We start from the raw sequence: 23,194 nt of genomic DNA, 5'->3' as shown, positions 1-23,194 counted from the left end.
TTTGTATTTATATTTCAGAAACAGCAGAATGATTGTATCTTAAACTCCAATAAGTAAGGGAAGCTATATCACAGTGTTAATTTCCTACCTCCTGGAATATGTTGTTCATTTATTTTCCATTGTGCAACCTTGGAATGTTCTGTTAATCAGTTAGCCTCAAGCAGTTCTCAGGAGAATTTTATAGCTGCTATTATTGGAAAATTGGAGCTAAGGAGTCATACACGTATCAGAAGTGGTAATGAAGCACTTCGATTTTATGAAAATGTGTTTACAAGGTAATCCCAGGAGAACAACATTGCATTTAATGTAATTTAATGAGGGTAGCGCTAACCACAGACAAATAAGATGCTAAGAACACAGACAGCATTTTTAGTTCCTGTCCCATTAAGAGTCCAGTCTCATCTACATCTCCATGGTGCGGAAGCTCCTTTACCAATGCTGTGCCAAACTATCGTTGTAGGTTGGTCTTTCTTGCTTCCTTCTCCATGTACACTGCTAATTCACCTATACTCTTCTTTCAGATACTGGGTTTAGGAGATTAGTGGTCTTTTGACTCCTAAACTAAATGATGCTTTTATACTGTCAGTAGCAGTGGCAAGTAAAATGTATTGGAGTACCAGAATAGATTCAGTTATCACTAGGCTCAGACATCCAAGCTTCCATAAGATGAATTTATCACTGTAAACACTTCATGACCAATAAATACGCCATTAGAATTCATCATCCCTGCCATTTCTCAGAAATCTTTTTTCTAATATAACGTATTCATCATTGTCATTTCTAGCCTATTTTTTCTTATGTATTCTTTGCTCTGGATTTTTGGAATTATTGTTGTTGATCATTGGTTTGTAACTGTCTGATCATCAGAATTGCTTAGTTTTGTTTTTTTTTGTTTTGGATCTCATTTATTAAATTCTTGTTCCTGATTATCCTCTCTAGATTTTTATGGTATTTTCCTTTCTGTCTCTTTCTGTAATCTATGCCTTTGCTTTCAATACCAGTTGTGAGTGGACAAGTCTGAGGTTCATTTCTATGCAGTAATTTCATTTGTATAGGAATTCTGCATGTCTCTAGAGGATTTTCCTTCCCCTATTGTCTACTAACTCTATTGGTTCTCTCAAAGCTCTTTCATCTTTAATGGCCTATACCTCCTGTGAAGTAAACCTTTAAATCTATGGCTCATATTTATCCATTCTGCAAATTCAGCTCTGGATTCATTCATTCCTGTCCATTTTTTTTCTAAATAAAAGCCTATCTTAAACTATCACTATTTCTTCCTGGTTACTACAGTCACCTACTAGTTTTAACCCTTGCTATCTGTCTCCTATATACCTCCACTTTCCTCCACACCATAAACCACACTTTGTCATTTTTTTTATATAGCAGATAGAATGCACAATGTATGTATGCACAGACCTCAGTTACAATTCCCCAGATACAGATGCATTCTTGGCTTTCCAGTGTACTGAAAGTGCAAAGCGAAAACAGTGGAGCTTTGAGCATGTGAGAATGATGACAGTAGGTAACATTTACTGAACAGGTTCTTTCTGCCAGGCCCTCATCTCAACTACCATCTTGATAGATATCAAGATAATGGCCAGTTTCTGCCCACTTGTCGATAAGGTTGCTCCATTCTTTTCCCCCTCTTTCTACCAATTTAGTATCACAGGCCTTCCTCACCACAGAGTGAACACATCTCACTGAAGACCAGAGATTGTCCCAGGATCCTGTTAGACTTATTTCCATCTTCATATGAATGAATTCCACTGTTCACTCTTAAGAAGAATATACTCTGTCCTCCTAATCTTCAATCTGTCTAATTGCAGCCTATTTATCTTCATCCTGACACTCATAATGTTTTAGCATTTTTTTAAATATTATTGTAAAGGTAATGTACAAAGAGGTTATGGTTACATAACTGAAGTTGTGAGTACATTTCTCCCTCTACCCCTCCCCTCCTCTTCCCCTCCCCTCCTCTTCCCCTCCCCTCCCCTCCTACCTAAGCCGAAATGTTCATTTCCAACATTTACTGAGGATCACTGTTACCTTTGTCCCACCCTTTCTATGAGTCCCCTCCTACTTGTTGTCACTTTTTGATTTTCTTTTTCTTTTCTTTTTTTTTGTCTGTCAGTTTATCTGATTTGCTCCTGAAGGTAAGGGGAATCAAATTTTAACATTTTCTTTGTTATCTTTTTCTTTTCTTTAAAAAAACATTAATTTTAAGCGGGGCACAGTGATTCACGCCTGTAATCCTAGCTATTCAGGAGGCTGAGATCTGAGAATCACAGTTTGAAGCCAGCCTGGGCACAAAAGAACCTAAGACTCTTATCTCCAGTTAATCACTAGAAAACAGGAAGTGGGGCTGTGGCTCTGGAGGTAGGGCTGTAGCCTTGAGTTGAAGAGCTCAGGGACAACACCCAGGCCTAGAGATAGGGTGGTAGCCCTGAGCTGAAGAGTCAGGGACAATGACTAGGCCCCGAGTTCAAGCCCCATGACCAAAAAATGAAAAAAAGAAATAATAATTAATTTTATTGCCAGTGGTGATGCACAGAGTGGGTTACAGTTACATAAGTAAAAAGTAGGGAGTACATTTCTTGTTGGACATTGTTACTCCCTCCCCTGTTTCCCCCCACACACTTTCTTTGTTCCTCTTCCCAAGTTCATTTCCAACATATTGTCTTGTGTGTATTGCTGTTACATTGGTTCATCCTTTGTCCTTTGTCTCATCATTTTATTGTTCCCATTCCCTTCCCTAATTCAAATGAATGTATTTACAATACACTCGGTATTGAAATCAGATTCGGTGACAACAGGGAATAAACCATATGGGGGGAAAAATTAAATAAAAAAGAAATAACTTCACATAGTACATTAGAAACAATAACCACAAAGAAAAGCCTCTTGTTGCCATATCCTAGAGTTTATTGCACTTATTAACATCATATGGTCATATATGTACATAGCTATTGAGTAATTGTAATCCTCTGCTAGGAGGACCCTCGGCATATAATAATTATTCCAAAGAGGGAAACCATGGAGTCTATGTTCCTTTGGTTCTGGCTTACTTCACTTAAAATGATTTTTTTCAAGTCTTTCTATTTCCTTACAAATGTGGCAATATCTTTCTTTCTGATGACAGACTAGAATTCCATTGTGTATAAATACAACATCTTAATTCATTCAACTACCGCGGGGTATCTGGGTTGGTTCCATAACTTAGCTTTGATATGCATTTCCACAAATGTCCACAAACAAGGCCATACTAAAGCTACCAGCACAACCATGTTCATTGCAGAATTATTTATTTTTTTCCTGCTCAATAAAATAGAAGCTCTGAAGCCTGAGAACTTAATGTTTTCCCTTAGAAAGCCTCATATCTAGGTGATTTTTTTTGGAACATAGCCAGTTTTGACTAACATTTGCTGAAAAAATATGAATTTTCTTGTAGTCTCCCTGATTCATAATTTTGATTTCTGTGATCTAAACATAAGATTCCAGAAAGAATACATAAGTTTTAAATTCCATTGTATCTTGTGCCATCTGCTCCATTCTGCTCTAGACATGAACAACTCCTTTTTCCAGAAGACTCACACTATATATGACCCCTGACTATTAGTTTCTGTAGATATTTCACTTTCAGGTCAGTAGGTGAAGTATCGTAGTGCTATATTCAGATAACCCTTATTTTTCCAAATGACTCCATGGTGCAAAAGTAGTGATGTTGGCAATTTGAGTTTCCCATGAAAAAAACATAAAATGTTGTTTCACATCATTTTAAGAAGGGGAAAGGCTGAGTATAGTATAACAAAATATTTAGAGAAAAGAGAACACATATTTACATAACTTTTATTTTTGCCAGTCTGGGGCTTGAACTCAGGACCTGAGCACTGTTCTTGGGCTTTCTCAAGGCTAGGGCACTCCCACTTGAGCCATAGCTCTATTGCTGGCCTTTTCTATGTATATAGTACTGAGGAATCGAACTCGGGTCTTTGTATGTGCTAGGCAAGCACTCAACTACTAGGCCAAATTCCAAGCCTCTATATAACTTTTATTATGGTCTATTATGATTGTTTTTATTGTTAGTTATTATTAATCTTTTACTATTATAAATTATACTTTGTGATAACCATTGATATACAAAAATTACAGACTGTATAAGGTTCACTAATTGTATTTTCAGGCATCTGGTGAGGAACTTGGAATATATATTCACACATGGTTGTTTTGGATATGGTCCATATCTTGGCTCATAAATGGCACTAGAAAATATCTTCTCAGGAAATGTTTTTATAAAGATCACTGACTTCAGAAACAGTCTTGAAACACATTTGTGGAGAGAAAAGGGAAGGAAGGAGAAGCCATGTAATTACACTTCCAAAGCCACATTCTGTTTCCACTGCTCTGTGATATCATAATGGAACATATTAGCAATGTACCCCATAATACTAGACCCCATCTGGTCTATTATCTGTGGCTTTCAGGAGTAGTAGCTCTTCAGTTTTTTGTTTTTTTAAGGCAAAAATATGCAATGCTGTTTAATAGAAATAGAAAAAGCATTGTCTGGCAGATCTTTGTACTTATAGTCCAAATTTCTAGTCCTTTATTTCCAGCTGTCTATCAGATGCTTCTTCCACAGTGCCTCACAGTCTCTCCAATCAAAGCTGAATCTATTAATTCTGTTCCATGGTGCCTGCTCTTCCTGATATAGCCTCTGTTGCCATTAGTAACTATTGCCATACCTTCTCTCCATCTTGAAGTATCAGGTTCATCTTCCCTTTTATCATATGGTCACCGATTTTGTCATTTCTCAAATCATTCACCTCCCTTGTCTTCTTCACCTGTATGCCCTCAAAGCTCCACTAGCCCACTGCTCGTTGAAGTACAATGGACCTTGACATGTTTGGCTTAAAGTCATCTCCCATCCCTTATATTCAGATTTTTTTTTTTTAGTTTCTCTATGCTTCTTTCATATGTTTTCAATATGTTATATAGTTACCTATCCTCTATCTTTTTCTATTGTCTCCTCTCCTTCATTTGTGCCACAATAAAAGCAGAAAAAGTCAAGTCCTTACAGGAAGAATACGATGTAATCAATGCAACTTTTTAGAAAATATGCTTTGTTCAGTTACATAGAGAAGGATTTCACTGTTATTTCCACATATTCTAATACTGTATTGCAATCAGTTCCATCCCTCTATCAAATTGTACCCTTCCTCTAATGAATAGTATCACCAGTAATTTTCTTTGTTCTGCTTTCATAGTTGCAGATAATCTATTTCAACAATATTCAGTCTTCCTTATCCTCCTCTAGAAACACCCAATTCTTGATAGTCTCCGCCCACCTATCGAGTCTATTTCTCTTCCATCCCATCCCCCTGTTGATCTTCAGCTTTTCCTGAATTTCTCTGTACTACCCTCATATAGGTTTGCAGTGTGACAATTATGCCTCTTCCATTTTTTTTTCATTCTTCCCTCTCCCTTTCCTCTTGAGTAAATGTAGTTTCTTCAGTGACCTTGTTCATCTTCACAGTCAAATTAGACAGGAAGTTCAGAAATGTCCCATGTGTCTCTTACTTCTCCATCCCAAACTCCTTTTCTGTATGTCCACCAGAGTGGTCTATTTGGAGAAAGATATGTGGCCGTCATTGTGGGTTCATTCTGAACAGTTTCACTTCCCTAAAGAGCATCAGTGATCTTCCTGTTGCACTTCTCCCCTTAATCCTTGCAAGGTACTGTATTAGTCTTTTTACTGTCTCAATCATTTTACCTTTTCCAGATTGTCATGTGCATTTTGGAGATTCACTCTTGAACTCAGGGTCTGGGTACTAGCCCTGAGCATGTTTGCTCAAGCTAGCATGCTGCCACTTGAGCCACAGCTGTTCTTCTGGCTTCCCCTACACACCACCCTGTGATTGGAGGGGTATTAATTGAAGATAATATGAATTTCATAGATTTTTTTTCCTGCCTGGCCTGAACTGTGATCTTCAGATCTCAGTGTCCTAAGAAGCTAGGCATGAGCCACTGGTACCTGGCTTATCCTGGGACTTTTTTTTACACAATTCAGATGATAAATTGTTTTGCATGCGTTTATTAAGAATTAAAACCAGTGTATGAATCAAACTAAAGAGACTCAGAGGCAACTGCAAGTGGAATTATGTCAAAGTCAGCCTTTATATGAAAATGAAAGGTAGATCACCCTTGTGATATGGTTTATCTTTCACCACAGTAAGATCTTTCATACCAACACATGCAGTGTTTTTCATCAGTGATTTATTTCCTCATAGTAAGTCCTTTTGACCTTCTGCTTCCATCTCATGCTCCCAGGATGTTCAGCATTTGCAGAGTGTTTTCTCATTCTGTCAGGGTAATTCTCATTATTAGGATTTCAAACCTGAGAAAGCCATCTGCTGTGAATAGACAGCTTTTCAGGTCTATGAATGTGATGTGAATATTCTACCATCTTATCCACTGATTATATCTTGTGAGTTCTTAGTTAATCTTTTTATAAAGAAATTGCTTTACAGTGTTCAGCCACATATTTTCATAAACTTCTCCCTGGAGTTTTCTTTTCAAAACCAGCTCACCTTAATCACATCACAGAACAACTGTCTGTCATTTTAAGTGATGACAGAAAAGTACGGTTTTTTTCCCTCCTATTGTTTTCTAATACAATTCAAGATTACAATGTTGGCATGGTTAGCTTTCTTGGAGAAGATGTGACATCACTAAAACACAATTACGTTTCTGCTTTAGATAGTGTCCCAATTGATAATTGAATTCATGGGCACCTAAATTTAATTCTAGATATCAAAGCTATGGCATTAAGAACTAGACCTGAGTTCTCCTAGGCCAGTAATTTAATTCCTTGACCAGTTAAACTATTATGTATCTCTGCTCCTTGTTATTATGCCAGTAAATTACACAAGCAGATGCAGTGATCCATGATGGGCATATAATTCCCTCTGTTCCAAAGCTAGACAAAGAGCAGAATGCAAATCACTGTAAACAGCTCTTCCCATAGTCTTGTTTTTTCTTCTCTTTGGAGCCTTAACCATGACATGCAGAGAATGCTGGGGAAGCATCAGAGTAGGTCCAGGGTCTTGGTTTCTATGCCCCTTCTGCTATCTTAAGTGTAGCTCATGCACGTGGACCTTGTTCCTCCAGTCGTCGTTCAAGAGTAAAACGGGCTTATCACTCCTCCCCCCAACATTCCCTCAGATTCCCTTGGTTTTCCCATTTAATTTGGAGAATTAACCCACACTGTACCTAATGATTCATTTAAATGAAGAAGAAATCTGAAAACAGTGAATTCACAGATGAGATACATCAAATCATCTTTATTACTCACTAGTTGTACAAAAATGGGATTGAGCAGAATGCAAAAGTAATCTTCTGAGAAAAGGTTGCGCCAGCTCAGTCAACTATTGAGTATTCTTTTTAAATACTGCCTCAGGCAATAGACTTCTGCTTCAAAAATTTTGAGCAGGGAATAAAGAATTCAGTTATCCCACCCTATTTTATCTAAGCAGATGAAGGCTTATACCATCTGATTATCAAGACCTCTGTTTTCTCTTCCTATCTCACATATTCATAGTGAAAATAACTAGTTGTGGTCTTCTCTAGATTAACACACCAATAAATTGTACTCTCTTCCTATTCTAAGCCAGATGCTTTAAGCTTGTTTGAATTCATTATCCTTGCATTATATTCAACTAGAGTTGGGAAGATATTCTACTCGGGAGTCCTACATAGGACCCCACTACCCCCGCCTCGCCTCTTTTTCTTTTTTTTTTTGCCAGTCTTGGGCTTGAGCTCAGGGCCTGAGCACTGTCCTTGGACTTTCTTAAGGCTAGAACTCTACCACTTGAGCCTCAGCACCACTTCCAGCTTTTTTTCTATGTATGTGGTACCAAGAAATCGAACCCAGGTCTTCATGCATGTTAAGCAAGCACTTTACCACTAGGCCAAACTCCCAGCCTCAAAGGACCTATTTTTAAAGTCTTGTATCCTCTGCCTGTATCCAACGCAGTCATATACATCTTTATTCAACTTGTATAAAAAGCCCTTTAAATTTGGAAATCATCACAGTGTTCCTACTCTTGTTATATTCATGTCTGTTTTTCCATTCTTTCTTTCTTGTGACTGTCCTGTCAGGTAGTGATTTCAAATTTCCAGAACCACCTTCCCTTCTGTCCTTCAGATCATAGATGTGGGTCCATAGTCTTTTCTTTCTCTGACAAGAGCGAGCTCTAATTTCTTCCATAATGTTCCATATGCTTCATCTCATGACTGACACAAGCACCCCAGATTCCCATCACTTTTCCCCCAAACTGGGAAATCCTATTTGTTGGCTAGAATCAGCACTGATAACAACTCCCTTCTTCATTGTTTTTGGTTTTTGTTTTGTTTTGTTTTCTGAACACATCAATTCTTAATCCTATTACTATGGTGTTTCTTCTCATGCACCTCTCTGGGAACTATTCTGGTGGTTGATATAACCAAGTCTTCTTTCCTTTGGTAATCTGATCAAGGGTCTCTCTCCTCTTGCACCTTCCTATGAAGTGACATGTAATAGCCTTTCAATTATCTAACACATATTCTCATTCCCTTTTATCTTCTTTCTAACTGTGGAGCAAGCTGGCCATCAGAGGCATATATCTTAACAGGCTTTTCAAATTTTGTTCAGTGTGGCCTTCTCTGGCCACCTAGTCTTTCTGATTTGTTATTGTCTACTTGTATAGCTCTTTACAGATATTTCATACTATAAATATTATTTCTAATCCTCTTCCAAATTTTATGTGTGATACTGGACCTCTTTGGCTGTCATTCTTCTTAGTGTTCTATGTTTCTTTGATTTTTTCAGAATTTTGTCTATTAACAAACAGCATCATTATTATTTTTAAGCTTATCAGAAATGCAGGTTCTCAAGACTCCTCTCAAACTCACTCATTCAGAAGCATTGGGAGTACTTGTGTCTGGTGAGCTGTGTTTTAATAAGTCTTTTAGATAATTCTGATTTTTACCTGAGAACCAATGAAATATTAGAAATTCTGTAAAACATAAGCAATTAACGGAGCAGAGAACCTGGCCAAGTAATTTCATTAGGCATGACATGACAAGTCATAGACAATTATATAGACAAATTATAGACAAGACATGGCAAGTTATGGATTAACTTGCCATTTTTTTCTTGCCTTTCGATGTCAAGTTTAAACTGCCAGTAGCAGGTCTTCAACCAGTTTTCACCAACCCTTGTTGGCTACACCTTAGGCACTATAATCTTCTTTCATACATGCTATGAGAAATCCTTTTTTTTTTTTTTTTGGTAGTGGGGCTTGAACTCTGGGCCTGGGTGCTTCTCCCAAGCTCTTCAGCTCAAAGCTGTCACCTTACCACTTGAGTTACAGCCCCCCTTCCGGTTTTCTGGTAATTAATTGGAGATAAGACACTCTCAGTCTTTAGTTCCTGGGCTGGCTTAGGCTGACTTTCAACCTTGATCCTCAGATCTCAGCCTCCTAAGTAGCTAGGATTATATGCATGGGCTACAGTGCCCATCCTATATAGGAAACTTGGTTTTAATATCTTAGATTACTTTTTTAGAATACTTTTACGTTTACAGAGAACTGAACTGGTAATATAAAGAATCTCCTCTGCCTTCTCATAGCTACCATTTCCAAATTCCTTCTTAACCATTTTGCAATAATATATCTGAACCATTATTGATACATTAGCAACAATCAGTGCTCATATCATGTTACCTGTGAGTTTTGACAAATACATGATGCTGTACATACACCATTACAATATCAGAATCGTTTCACTGATATTGTGCCCACCTACTATGCATGAAGCCTTCGGTTCTATTCCTCAATACCACATTCACAAAAAAAAGCGGGAACTGGTACTGTGGCTCAAGTGGTAGAACTCTAGCTTTAAGAAAGCCCAAGAACAGTGCCCAGGCTCTGAATTCGAGCCTGAGGACTGGCCAAAAAAAAACAAAAAAGAAAGGAAAGAAAAAAAATGCTTTATGCTCCACTCACACATGGTTTCTGCTGTTTGCTTGAGCTCCTGGAAACTACTGATCTTCCTGTGATCCCTATAATTTTGCCTTTCCTAGCATGTCCTATGACTGGAATCATAATGCTATCTTTTTTACAGCTGTCAAACTGTCTTTGTGTGTAAAAAGTTTTGCATGTCTAATGAGCTCAAATTCCTCCTTGGATCTTATGGATTCAGGCTTTTTTTTTTTTTTATTGTCTTCCTTGTTCCTTGTTGGTTTTTCTCTTTTTAATCGACCACTTCACAATGATTTCTGTTTGTTCTTACAGTGAAGACAAAGTCGTGGAAGTAGCAGAAGAGGAGGATGTGGCTGATGTTGAGGAAGAAGAAGCTGATGAGGAGGAGGAGGTAGAAGATGGTGACGAGGTAGAAGAGGAAGCTGAGGAACGCTATGAAGAGACAAAGGAGAGAACCACCAGCATTGCCACCACCACTACGACCACCACAGAGTCGGTGGAAGAGGTGGTCCGAGGTAATCCACTGTTCACATGGCTTCTTTTGTTTGTTGTTTTTATTGAGATGCAAAGAAGTTTTCTGTCAGTTTAAAATTTCAGTCCACGATTCCCCGATACCAAAAAAAAAAAACCACCCAAAACTTTTCTCAAGTAACAAGACTTCTTAGGTTTGTCTTTATTTGCTTGCTTGATTGAATAGTCATCAACTTTAAACAATAGGAATTCTTGATTACATAATTTAATCTGTGCCATCCCACAAGACTCTACCTGGTTCACAGTCATCTCAGCATCATTGTCTCTTTTACCACTGATACTGAACAACTTGACTATGAAAACTAGACTTTACTCTGTTTGATAAAGAAAAATATCCGGCTTTTTTGGGCCAGGAGTTCGGCCTAGTGCTTTCATAGCATGCACAAAGACCTGGGTTTGATTCCTTGGTAACACATACATAGAAAAAAATACCAGAAGTGGTGCTGTGGCTCAAGTGATAGAGCTCTAGCCTTGAAAAAAATCCAAGGACAAAAGCTCAGGCCCTGAGCCCAAGCAAAAAAAGAAAAATGAACTTGTAGGAAGCTTTTTATAAAAATATCTCTTGTAGGGTGTGGTGGCTCATGCCTATAATCTTAGCTATTCAGGAGACTGAGATCTGAGGATCTCAGTACAAAGCCAGCCTGGTCACTAAAGTCCATGAAACTCTTTATCTCCAAATAACCACCAAAAAATTGGAAGTGGGGATGTGCCTCAAGGGGTAGGACAATAGTCTTGACACAGTCCCAGAGTTCAAGCCCCATTACTGACCCCCCCCCAAAAAATATATATATATACTCTATGAGTAGTTATAATTAGATTTTATTAAGGGAAATTGGTGTCACATTATTTTGTATTGTGAAAGTTAATTTGGATGATATATGCTATGCTTAAATTGCTTAATTGGAATGTATGACAATTCCTTCTTTAAGAAGAAGATGTAGTATTAATATCCAAGATGTTCTTTCCTGTTGAACTGATTGATATTTCTATAGAGATTGTTACAAACCAAAGGAACCAAAGAAATTTCCTTTTTTTGTCTCCATGAAATTCAGTTCGCCTCAACCACCAAATGTTATGGCAGCTATTCCATTTTTCAAATCAAGTTGCTTAAAGGCTCTATATTTTGTTTGGCAGGTAGTCAGAGAATAAATATGGAGTGACTAAATTTTAGTGTATTCCAGTACTTTCTAGCTTGGTGCATAAACATTATTTACTCTAGCTGCTTACTATCTCAGTTAAAAAAAAATGAAAGAAAGCCTTTTATATCTTTATTAAGATGTAATGATTTCAGCTACATTGTTGTTTTGGAGCTTTGGGCAATGCTTTCTGCCTGAAGTGTTTTATTTTTTCTTGCGCTTAATATTTCTTTCCTTTGTTTTGCATTTTGACAGCTATAAATTATTCATACATTATGGTCTTCGTTGTCTGTTTTAATTCTGTTTTTACTTTGTAGCTTTATAACAGATTCCTCTGAGTTGATTTTTCCTAGTTAGCTCAGAATCCAGTGGAAGTATTAACATATTCTTTAAGGAAGTACCATTCTGTAGCAGTTGTTTCCTACTGAATGTCATTCATTTTAACACATCAACAAATATTTTAAAACATAAACATAAAACACATAAAAATATGCAAGCAAATGTTAGTTTTACTTAAATGGCTGTTCAAATATTCGAGTCATCATTTTCCAGAGTAGTTTATAACAGTGATCATTCTGGTCAAAGCAACTTGTTAGCGCCTATTTTTGCAGCTTTATAAAGGCATATCTTTTTTCCCCAGACTTCTTATCTGGAAACCCATACAGTATGTGACTATGAATTATAGTAGGGATCAAAGTTCTTTGATCTTCATCCACATACCTGTTTATATAACAATTCAAGTGTATTTATTCAATATTAGTGTTTGGAGCATTTGTTTGATATAAACTCTTTTTGGATCTTAAGATGTGCATACCCAGACTGGCCAGTCCTCGTGGGTGTTAAGATCTAGTGGGAAATCAAGGCAAATACAAAATCACCTGCTATGTAAGAAATATAAACATGAAGCCAGGCACCGGTGGCTCAAGCCTGTAATCCTAGCTACTCGGAGGCTAGATCTGAGGATCAAAGCCATCCTGGGCACCAAAGTCCCTGAGATTCTTATCTCTAACTGCTAGAAAACCAGAAGTGGCACTGTGGCTCAAGGGAAAGGATGGTAGTCTTGAGCTAAAGAGCTCAGGGACAGTGCCCAGGCCCAGAGTTCAAGCCCCATGAACAAAAGAAAGAAATATGAACATGGATCCCTCATCCATGAATAAGGGACAACTACCAATGCATGGCAGAAGGTTCCACGGATTCTAAAGTGAGACAAGATGGACGCTTTATAGTGTGTGCTGGTGAATTTTGTTATAAGATCTATTAAAGTTAAAAAGAAATAGTAAAACCAAAAAGATGCTGTAGGAAAATACATAACATGTTTGAGACTCATAGATAAAGCAAGTGTCCTATATTAAAGAGGTTGAGAAATAATTTTTTTGCAACCAAATGTGAAGGCCTTCAATGCCAAGTCAGCAAGCAAAATAAGTATTAACTGAAAGTACCAAATTTCATCAGATATTCAGAATTTCTTCCAGAATCAATAGACTACCATTGTAGACAATGAAGGGATTTGGATTCAAGTGACAGGTAAAGAGTGACATAATTTATGCAGTGTAGTAGGAAATAATATATAAAAGTAAGGCCATACTCCAGTATATTGTCTTCTGTCAGTCATGTCCTTCCATTTTCCTGTTTTATGTGCCCAATAGGGAAATACAATATACAACATTGAGAAATATGTTAAGATATTTTCTTTAGAAAGACAAAAGCACTTAAAATAATTTGAAATACCTCTAGGCTAGGCCTTGGAAAAGCAATAACTAAGCTTAAAAGGTAATTAGTTCAAACTGTAATCACAACTATCCATGAGATAGGGATTAGAAGATTTAAGGCCACCACAGGAAAAAGTTAGCAAGACCTTATCTCAGAAACAAGCACTGCCAGACGGGCATGTTTGTAATCTCAGCTACTCAGGAAGCTTCTGAACCTAGTTTGAACAAAAGCAAGATAACTTATTTGAAATACAAACTTAGAGCCAAAAGACTGGGAGCATATAGTTCAAGTACACAGGTGACTCAAGACCCCTTCGTTGATTGTAAGAACAATAAAAATGATCTAAGCCATTCAAAAACATCAATAATGCCAGAAGTAAAAGATCTTTTAATAGAAATCCATTCATTCCACTTAAGAGTAAACTTGTATTTGAAGTCATAATATGGGCAAATCTTGAATAAGTGGTGCTAACAGAAACATGTTGGGGTATATGATGTCCCTATGAATTTTTTCCCCCTGTATTTCTAACTAATCCAGACAAAGGCATAAAAATTTAGATGGCAACATTACAGGGGATGAACATTTCCTTTGCTTGGTAATGTAGAAGATGGGTGTGGGTCATTCTTAACTGAGAATGAAGTTCACTCTGTGAAGATTTCTACTACACCTAGCTGCTTTTATGGGCTCCAAGGAAACATCCTGAGTGACTTGCAAAGCAGAGATACTGAAAGGAGGTTTACAATCTCATTTTCAATGTTAATGTTCAGCTCCTGAAAGTAAATGTGATTTACAACCATACTTAATAATAAAACTGCTTCCTTGTCACCAGCCTATTGCTGCTAACACAAATCATTAACATGCCTCATAAAAGCAGAATGCTTTTGTAATCCATTAACATTTGAAGAAAGTAGGCAGGGACTGTGGGGGCTAAGAGAACACATTATAACATGATCATAAATTCTCTCTTCTATTTTAGGCATTTCTAAGGTTTAAACTCAGGGCCTCATTCTTCCTGGACTGGTATTCTTATCACTTGATTCATAGTTATCTTTCACTAGATACTAATTTTCCTTGTTAAATTTATCTTTCTTGTGCTAATATTCATATCATAAAAATAGAAATATTTCTAATATTCATATAATCCTGCGTATGTTTTCTGTTTATTGTGTTCTATCATTAACCATTGGTTTGTTCACATATATGTATTTTTTAATAAAACCGGTGGTAAATAGCTGCACATGTACTTTTCAATTTTTATGTTTTTTAAATTTTGATTTTTACTTCAAATTCTTTCATCTGGGAGAGTATCACAATATTTATCTATTTTTTCAGAGTACTTTTTTTGTTGTTGTTGTCAGTTGATCATGGGGCTTGAACTATGCCTATCCCTGAGCTCTTCAACTCAAGGATAGTGCTCTATCACTTGAGCCACAGTGCCACTTCTGGTTTTCTGGTGGTTAATTGGAGATAAGAGTCACAGACTTTAGTGCCCAGGCTGGCTTTGAACCGTGATCCTCAGATCTCAGCCTCCTGAGTAGCTAGTATTGCAGGCATGAGCCACCAACATCAGGCTTTCAGAGAGAGAACTTTTACAGAGTAGGGGAAAATAAATAAATTGTCATCATGTCGTAGCTTACTTTTTTTTTCTATAAACTTCAACTATTTGAATGCAGGTTAGCAGTATTAGTATCTTAAATGGTAGTTAATGTTATTAATACTGTTTAGTTTCGCCTGTGACCCTTTGTTTTATTCATGTTATAGGCATGTTTTTAATCTTATTATTTTGCCTACATTGAAATTTTCTGCAGTTGTAGAATTTTCATTTGATACTAATCATCAGAAGTCTGCAAACTATAAAACTATGGTGTGTGAGCCACAAATGTATGTTGCCTATTGGCTATATTAAAGGTTTAGATCAGATGTTCCTTTTAGATGTGTCCCTTTAGAGGGGACACATTGGCCTTTTTTTTTTTTTTGCCAGTGTTGATAATTTTGTATGGCCCACATTGATATAAATATCTAAATGACCCTTCAACAGAAGAAAGCTTCCCTGCCACTGTGTGGGACACAGCCAGGCCTGTTTATTTATATATTGTTCTTGGCTTCATTCTTGTTAGAAACTTGTTTAGAAAAAAATCCTATAGCCTGCAAAGACAAAAACATATAATGCCTGGCCATTACAGAAAGTGTTTATTATCCTTTGATATCTCTTGTCTAAATTCTATAAAGTTCTTTTTTTGTTTGGTGGTACTGGGAATTGAACTTAGGACTTCACACTTGGCTATGCTCTATGAGCCATGCTCTGTGCCCTTATTGTTGTGGTTATAATTTTTGAAATAGGGTTTCTTTCTTTTTGGTCCAGACCAGCTTAGACAGTGATCTTCCCATTTCTTTTTTCCGCCTTAATGAGATAACAGTAACTCACTAACACCACCAGCATTTTTCCATTGAGATGGGGTCTAACAACATTATTTTTTGCCAGTCTTGGGGCTTGAACTCAGGGCCTGGGCACTGTCCTTGAGCTTTTTTTTAGGTCTAGCACTCTGCCACTTGAGCCACAACACTACCTCTGGGTTTGTCCGTGTATGTGCTACTAAGGAATTGAACCCAGATCTTCGTGAATGCTAGCAAGCACTCTACCACTAGGCCAAAATACTAGCTCACAGACTTTTGCCAAAACTGACCTAGAACTGTGATTCTCCTAATCTCAGCTTTCTGGGTAATTAGGATAATAACATTCACCATTGTGCCCAATGATTGGCTGAGATGGGATGGAGTCTCATGAGCTTTTTGCCCAAGCTAGCTTCCACATTACCCTTCTGACGTTTATCTTTAACCATTATGATGCCTGGCTCTTTTTGATTTTTTTTTTAATATGGTTTTGTTCTATAGCTCAGGCTGATCTGAAACCCATTGTATAGCCTAGGCTTTCCTTTAAACCTATAATCTTCTTGCCTTCCCTTCTTGCATGCTGGGATTACAAGCATTATGTTAAATTCTTTGTATTTCAGATACTGTATATCAAGTTACCTTAATGTAGATTTATTTACTGTGTATGTGTCTTTAGTGTATATTTGTCTGTAGTTATGTGCAGACCAATGCAGTGCTTATGAAGAAAACATTCTTAATAATTTAATGGCCATGGATCAGTTAACTGCCCTGTTCTTTATATGTGGAAACGAAATGCTAAGGCTCTTGCATATTTGTTGCAAGAACAACTAGGACATCCATGTTAGGCATTAGCTGTAATGCCTAGTAAGTATTTTTCAAACACAGGCTGCCCAGATTTGAATCCTAGCTCTTCACCTGTATATGTATATGAATCAGGCAACCTTTAATCCTCACTACCTCTCCCTGTAAAATGAGAAATAATACCACCAACTCATGCTGAGTGCTGTGTGAGAGTTGCATGAGGATTTTATGCAGGCATTGCACACAGTTCCTAGTGTCTAGTAAGATCTCTTACCTCAGGACTGTGACTGTTTTGGTCAAAATCAAAATTCCCATTCTCAAAGTCTTCTAAAAGCACTAGAGAGCTAATATGTCCTATCAATTTGCAATATAACAAGTTAGCCAACACATTTTTTTTTTTGCCAGTCTCGGGCTTGAACTCAGGGCCGGAGCACTGTCCTTGGACTTTCTCAAGGCTAGCACTCTACCACTTGAGCCTCAGCACCACTTCCGTTTTTTTTTTTTTATATACGTAGTATGGAGGAATCAAACCCGGGTCTTCCTGCATGCTAGGCAAGCACTCTACTGCTAGGCCAAACTCCCAGCCCCAGCCAACACATTTTTAAAAATTATAAAACACACAAATGTGATATAGTCATTATTAATTGCTATAGTGGACCAAATGTTTATAGACAACTTTATGTTGCCACTTAAAAACAGCACAGATCTGGTTTTTATTTTTTGTTTAGAATACTGTTGTGAACATTTATCATATATTGAAATATCTTGCAATTAACATTGCAGCTGAAAATTTTTAACAAAATAGTACTCCTTCATTTCATCATAGCATTTGGGAGTATGGGAAGTATTTGAATGCTGTGGAGATCCTTTTAGGAGACGGAGAAATAGGCACACTGATGCAGTAGGCTCATTAATTCTCTTGTTATACTGAAACTAAATAAAGTGATCTAAATGATGTTTGTGTTGCCATATGTACTGACTGACCTTGGTGAAATTACATTATCATTTTCAATCTGTGGTGACCATTCGCCTGGGAGAAGCACTGTTTGGTTTACTGGCATTCCTCCCTCATGGAGACCCTTCTTGTTACCAAACATTGCCACTGCGTGCTGGGAGGCGCAGACATATGAATTAGGTAAATAGTATAGTTGCAGCCACCATATCCACACAGTCCTTGAGAAGCATCAGTCTATCCAGCCTTGTTGGGAAAGAACTCAAAGGAGAAAAATGCTTAGTCTGGAACATAAGTAAGTGGTTATAAAGGAAGCAAAATAATTTGTCAGAAGATGGAACATCAGTCAGATGAGAGCCACTTGCATTGGGTATTTTTGTTGTTTTTTATACTAGACCTTGAATTCAGGGTACAATTGTTTGGCCTTTTTTTTTTTTTTTTTTTTTTTTGGTCATGGCTAGTGCTCTACCACTTCAGCTATGCCTCCATTCTAGCATTTTGCTGGTTAACTGAAAAGTCCCTCAAATTTGTCTGCACAGACTGGTTTTGAACTATAGTCCTCCATATCTGAGCTTCCCAAATTCCTAAGATTACACAGGTGAGCCACCAGGACTGTTTAATGTCAACTGCAACTTCTAACTCATGACTTTGCACATGACAGATGGTAACTGAGCATCTTTTATGGGACACGAATAAGTAAAATAAAAAACATTCAAGAGTCCATGGGATTATTAGTATATTCTTTGTAAGGAAAAACAAGTATTAGATACTATGTACAATGCATTCTAGTAGCATATTCTTAGAAACAGAGAAAAAGCTATGGCATGTGCATTCTTTTTGATTGGGAGGTTTTTTGAGACATGGTGTTGCTGTATTGCACATGTTGATCTCAAACTTACACCCCTCCTGCCTCAGCTTCCCAAATGCTGAGGTTTACAGGTATACACCACCATGCCTGTCAATACTTATTTGCCAATGCAGTGCAGTATGGGGGAAAAATGAGGGAAATTGTCTTCCTAGTTTTAAGTTTTTAGTCTTCCCTAAGAAATTCATTTTCTCCCAGTACACTGCTGAAAAGCAGCAAATGGTAGTTCAGGCCCTTATTGTAATCAAGGACACTACTGTTCTCTGCTTCAGTCTGCTGGTTCTTTTTCTGTTGGGGTCTATGTGACAAGAAGCCAGTTAGCCTGGAAAGGGGGACATTTGATCTCTCCTAGAAAAGGACATGGAAGAGCAGTACCATACTTCTAAAGCCTGCCTCAGAGGGTGAGAAAAAAGAGGGGGAAGGAGATAATTGAAAATAAAAGCTTTGATATTTCTGATAATCTGACCTGTTATGGGAATGCTATCACTTGAATTCACATTTCTGGGGAGTTTGTTGTTTTCATGGACTTAAGAGTAAGACTTATCTCAGTATTGGATCTGAATCAAAAGTATACTGAAGCTCTTTTGATGTTGCTTCAAACAGAACGAGCTTTAGTGTGGAACAAATATGCATAGATGATCTGTTTCACTGAAGCTTTTGAGATGTTTATTGTAATCTGTTTTTCTACTACTTCATTTTACCTTTTCACAAACACATGTGGATTCTTTTTATAAACCTACACAGCTTTTTCTTATTCTTCCCCCTCGATCCTTTTGGAATATAGTTAAATCTTGTGTCCCTAAAATTTTTACATGTGCACTGTATTTAAAACATGACGGAGCACACTGTTTCTCAAAACATTTTCCCCCTTTGGTAGGACGAAAATTGAACTCTTGCAAGACAAATGTTCTAGCATTTGAGCAAAGCCTTGAGTCCCCTTCTGATTTGTTTTTGAGGTGAAGTCCTTCTTTCTGCCCAAGCATACCTGGTCTGTAGTCCTCACTGTGGCTCCCCTGTAGCTGGGGTACAAGGTACATACCACCAGCCAAGCCATTGAGTGAACGTAGTCTCACAGAGTTTTATGTAAGGTTCTCAGACTGAGGTCCCCACACGTCTGCCTTCCAAGTGGCTGCATGACAGGCTCGTGCCTCACACTCAACAAGCTTCTCAGGTTCTTGTATCTGTTGGAATTCCACAAGACTTTCTTGCTAAGCTCAAATTGTGAGTCCACAGTCTACAAATGGGTCCAGGCCTTGGCAGTCATGAACTGTACTCTGAAGAGGAGCCTCTAGTTGCATCATTTTCCCCTGTAATGTGTGGAACTTGGGCACTGAAGGGAATGAAGAACTGGAAAGGAAAAACCTTCCTTCTATATATTAAGAATACATGTGAGCAATGTTAGAAAGTGTGAGAAACCTGCAAAGTCCATCAGCAGAGGGGGTTTGGGTTGTTTCTTTATTCAAGACCAAGATAATTTTGGAAAACGGACACAGTCCTTGATTTCACTTATTTTCCTATTTCTTCTCAATGGAAAAGAGCCAACTCCTAGTAGCCCATCACAGGCAAATTTTGGAATATTAATACATTTTGTGAACCACCGCGATTGTGGCTGAACTCCTAATCGTGGGATTAATTACTCCATGGAAATGGACCAGTGCTATGATGAAAATGCCCTGGGTTTTGTTGTTGTTGTTGTTCTTCTTCTTCTTCTGGGAAAAAATAATGTATGCACTTGCGTCTATCCTCCGACTCACTAAGAAAGCTCACTCTCACTTCCTTTCCAAAACAAAACGTCTAATTCTTAGTTTACACTTTTTCGTATTTTGTATTGTTCCTCAGACTACCCAGACAGCTCAGTGAAGAACAAGTTTATTCTCACAAAAAAGAGTACACAAAGGCTGAGGAAAAAAACCACAATGGTATTCTTTTGGGTATTCATTCACTACAAACACCAATCTGGGAATCACTGATTAGCCTAAATTTTACTTCTCAAGTAAGTCGCCTTCAGGTAGCATTTTATAAATAACCTTTCATCTTGAAGAGATGTGAGAATTGGGTCAGGTATAATTAGAATGGCAGTTGTAGCTGATCGCCTAAAAGAACTAGCACATGTCAGTTTAAAAAAAAAAAAAAGGCTAGCCAGCAGAAGACACCTTCTAGAGACTTCCATGACAAATTAGCACCCATCCTACTGAGTCACTGGTTTCATTACCCTGTGCAGCTGTTTCTGTCATTTGTTGGTATTTCAGCCTGTATTTGGAGCTTCAGTGAGTTTTGTCATTCAGACTTCAGTTCAGGCTTATGTGGCTACTTTTACATGATTGTGTGTAGTAAAATGTGACTTATAATTACCAGAGAAGTGTGTTGGTATGCTGATACCTTCTATCATTTAAAATTCATGAAAAAGCAACTGAACAATCTCCTCGCCTCTAGCCAAAATCCTTCAGGTACTATTGAGCCCCATTCAGTAAGCCTGATGACAATGCTCTGCTTTGCTTCCAGGGTGATTCTGATGTCATGGTGAGTGGTTCAGTTGCTCAGTAAGGGTTTGGTAGATGGTGGCCTGATCAGCCCAAGCCAGGTTTTACCATTAGGTCGAGTAATGCATAAGACAAGTAAACATATGTAGTACATGAACAGCAAGACAGTGCCTTTTTATGCTAAATGTGGTTCCCCACGTCTCCTCTGATTAGAGGTGTGCTCAGAACAAGCCGAGACGGGGCCATGCCGAGCAATGATCTCCCGCTGGTACTTTGATGTCACTGAAGGGAAGTGCGCCCCGTTCTTTTATGGTGGATGTGGCGGCAACAGGAACAACTTTGACACAGAAGAATACTGCATGGCCGTGTGTGGCAGCGTCAGTAAGTGGATCCCTCCTCTAGCCTGGCCACCTTTTTACCTTTCTCGCCACTGACTCTGCTCTTGTAACAGATTGCTCTTCCTGGTCCTTGGGAATGGGCCTGTCGCTACCACTAACCACACTCTAATTGCTCGGTCTCCACAGTATGTTTGATCATTAGCACATCTCTCCTCTTGTCTCTAATAAAGCATGGCCTTGGATGTGATCTTTCCCTAGCTATGGTCTGTAAGGGACACTTGAGTGCTTCTCTTTAAAACAGAGCTAGAATGGCTGTTTTGTCTTTTGCAGCCTATTCTGCAAATGCATATTTATTTGTCTGTTTGTGTACCTGTGTGTTTGTGTTTGTGAATCACTTGCATAAACAATCTTCCACTGGAAACTTGGCTGCTGAAGTTTCAGATAAGGTATTGTGTATTGCTGTGATGAATCCGAGTATGTTATCATGACATCTGTCTTTGATTGTGGTATAGTAGGATTGAACTGAGATCTTGCAACCTCAAATGCCAAAGGGTAAAAGTACCCATGTCTTTCCTGAACTCAGTACACAGACATTTTTACAACATCTACTTTTCATTTCATCTCTTTGAAATGGAAGAAGAAATCTCTTACCATCAGAAACTGCCTATGACATATGGCTCAGGGGAATGTATTTGTGAAATCTTTTTCTTGAACATTAGGTTTTCTGTGACTGGGGTATAATTGTAGGAAGTCACAGAAATGAAAATGCAAAGTGAAATTTTTCTCTGAAGAGTTCATTCTGAAAAAGTAATATTCCAGATAAATTAGGGCTTATGCTATTGATAAGTCTCCTAAATTAAACCCCAATCTTTTTTTCATAAGCAGGATATCTGAACTGCTCTAGAAGTTACTACTAGACTTGAGAAACAAAAAAATGAAAGTTAATAGTTTTGTATTTCTTTTTCTAGTTTTGCAAGGATGGTGGCCACCATTTCCTGCCTTGGATTTCTGGGGATTATGTTAGATCATAGGGTTAATAAGTAGAACAACAAAAGAACTATCCCTATGTGAACTTAGATGGAAAAGAAGCCTAATATCTAAGTACAATCTAATGGAAAATTCCTGCCTTTACAGCTTGTGAAATAGCTCTACTTAGCTTCTGTCAGAACAAATGTAGGAGCTGGTAACTTAGCTATCTTTTTTTTACTCTGATTGGATGATTGCACATTCTAGCTTAAATGATCCCCATCTTCAGTTTCAAACAAAAAAGTTAATTAGGTCAGGTGACTTGGAACACTGGTATTCCATTGCCTGGAACCTTTGGTACAAAGGGGTATTGTTACAGTGGCTTAGCTGCTGGAAGAAATTTCTTGGCAGGTTTTCAGCATTTTCCTCCTTAATCTGACTGAGGTGGATTTATTTTCTGGACTATTGTGTACATATATTTATAATAATGCATTTGTTCCTAATTATTATCAGTGATGAATATGTTTCAACAGTCAGAAATTGCCCTACCTCCCCCATCAATCCATTCAACACTCGCCTAATGTCCTTTCCATTTGATCAGTTTAGAACAATAAGCAATAGGTACCACAGGTTAGTTAGAGTAAGTCCGTGAGTGCACATACCTTACTGAGACATTCGCAAAGAGTAGGTACTTTCAACAGGGATGAATTGGGTAATCAAGCAGTACTTAGGTTTCAGAGGGAGTGTTTACAGAGTAATGGTGAGCTTCAGTGATAGAGTATCTGTCTGGTAGGCACCAGACTCTCAGTTTAATCCTTAGTACTGAAGGTTAAAAGTCAGTTACGTGAGCAAGACTGGTTTAAGTAGGGAATAAAGACTCATAAAATTGCTGAGCCAAGAGCCAACGGCTGACCTCTGACTGGATGAAAGACCTGAAGATACTGTGAAAAAAATAATCAAAAGAAATTGATGAGTCTTGGTACTAAAAAGAGAATAGAATCAAGAACC

General features: G+C 37.9%; 1 protein-coding gene across 7 annotated transcripts in view; it reads left to right on the top strand.

Annotated features, from left to right (window-relative positions):
* App (amyloid beta precursor protein) overlaps positions 1–23,194 on the top strand; it is a 199,155-nt gene that overhangs the window by 94,041 nt on the left and 81,920 nt on the right. For 4 of the 7 annotated variants that reach the window (XM_090348296.1, XM_090348278.1, XM_090348287.1 and 1 more), the window contains exons 6-7: positions 10,329–10,531; positions 21,096–21,263. In XM_090348296.1, the coding sequence (XP_090204422.1) occupies positions 10,329–10,531; positions 21,096–21,263 (371 nt within the window). The remainder of the gene's footprint in view (positions 1–10,328; positions 10,532–21,095; positions 21,264–23,194) is intronic. The other 3 variants (XM_090348304.1, XM_090348323.1, XM_090348313.1) reach the window with 1 other exon arrangement.

The sequence above is a fragment of the Megascapheus bottae genome, chromosome 1, assembly GCF_031878675.1.
Source record: "Megascapheus bottae isolate mThoBot1 chromosome 1, mThoBot2.hap1, whole genome shotgun sequence".
Taxonomy (NCBI): Eukaryota; Metazoa; Chordata; class Mammalia; order Rodentia; family Geomyidae; genus Megascapheus; species Megascapheus bottae.
This window is presented reverse-complemented; position numbering and strand designations above follow the sequence as displayed.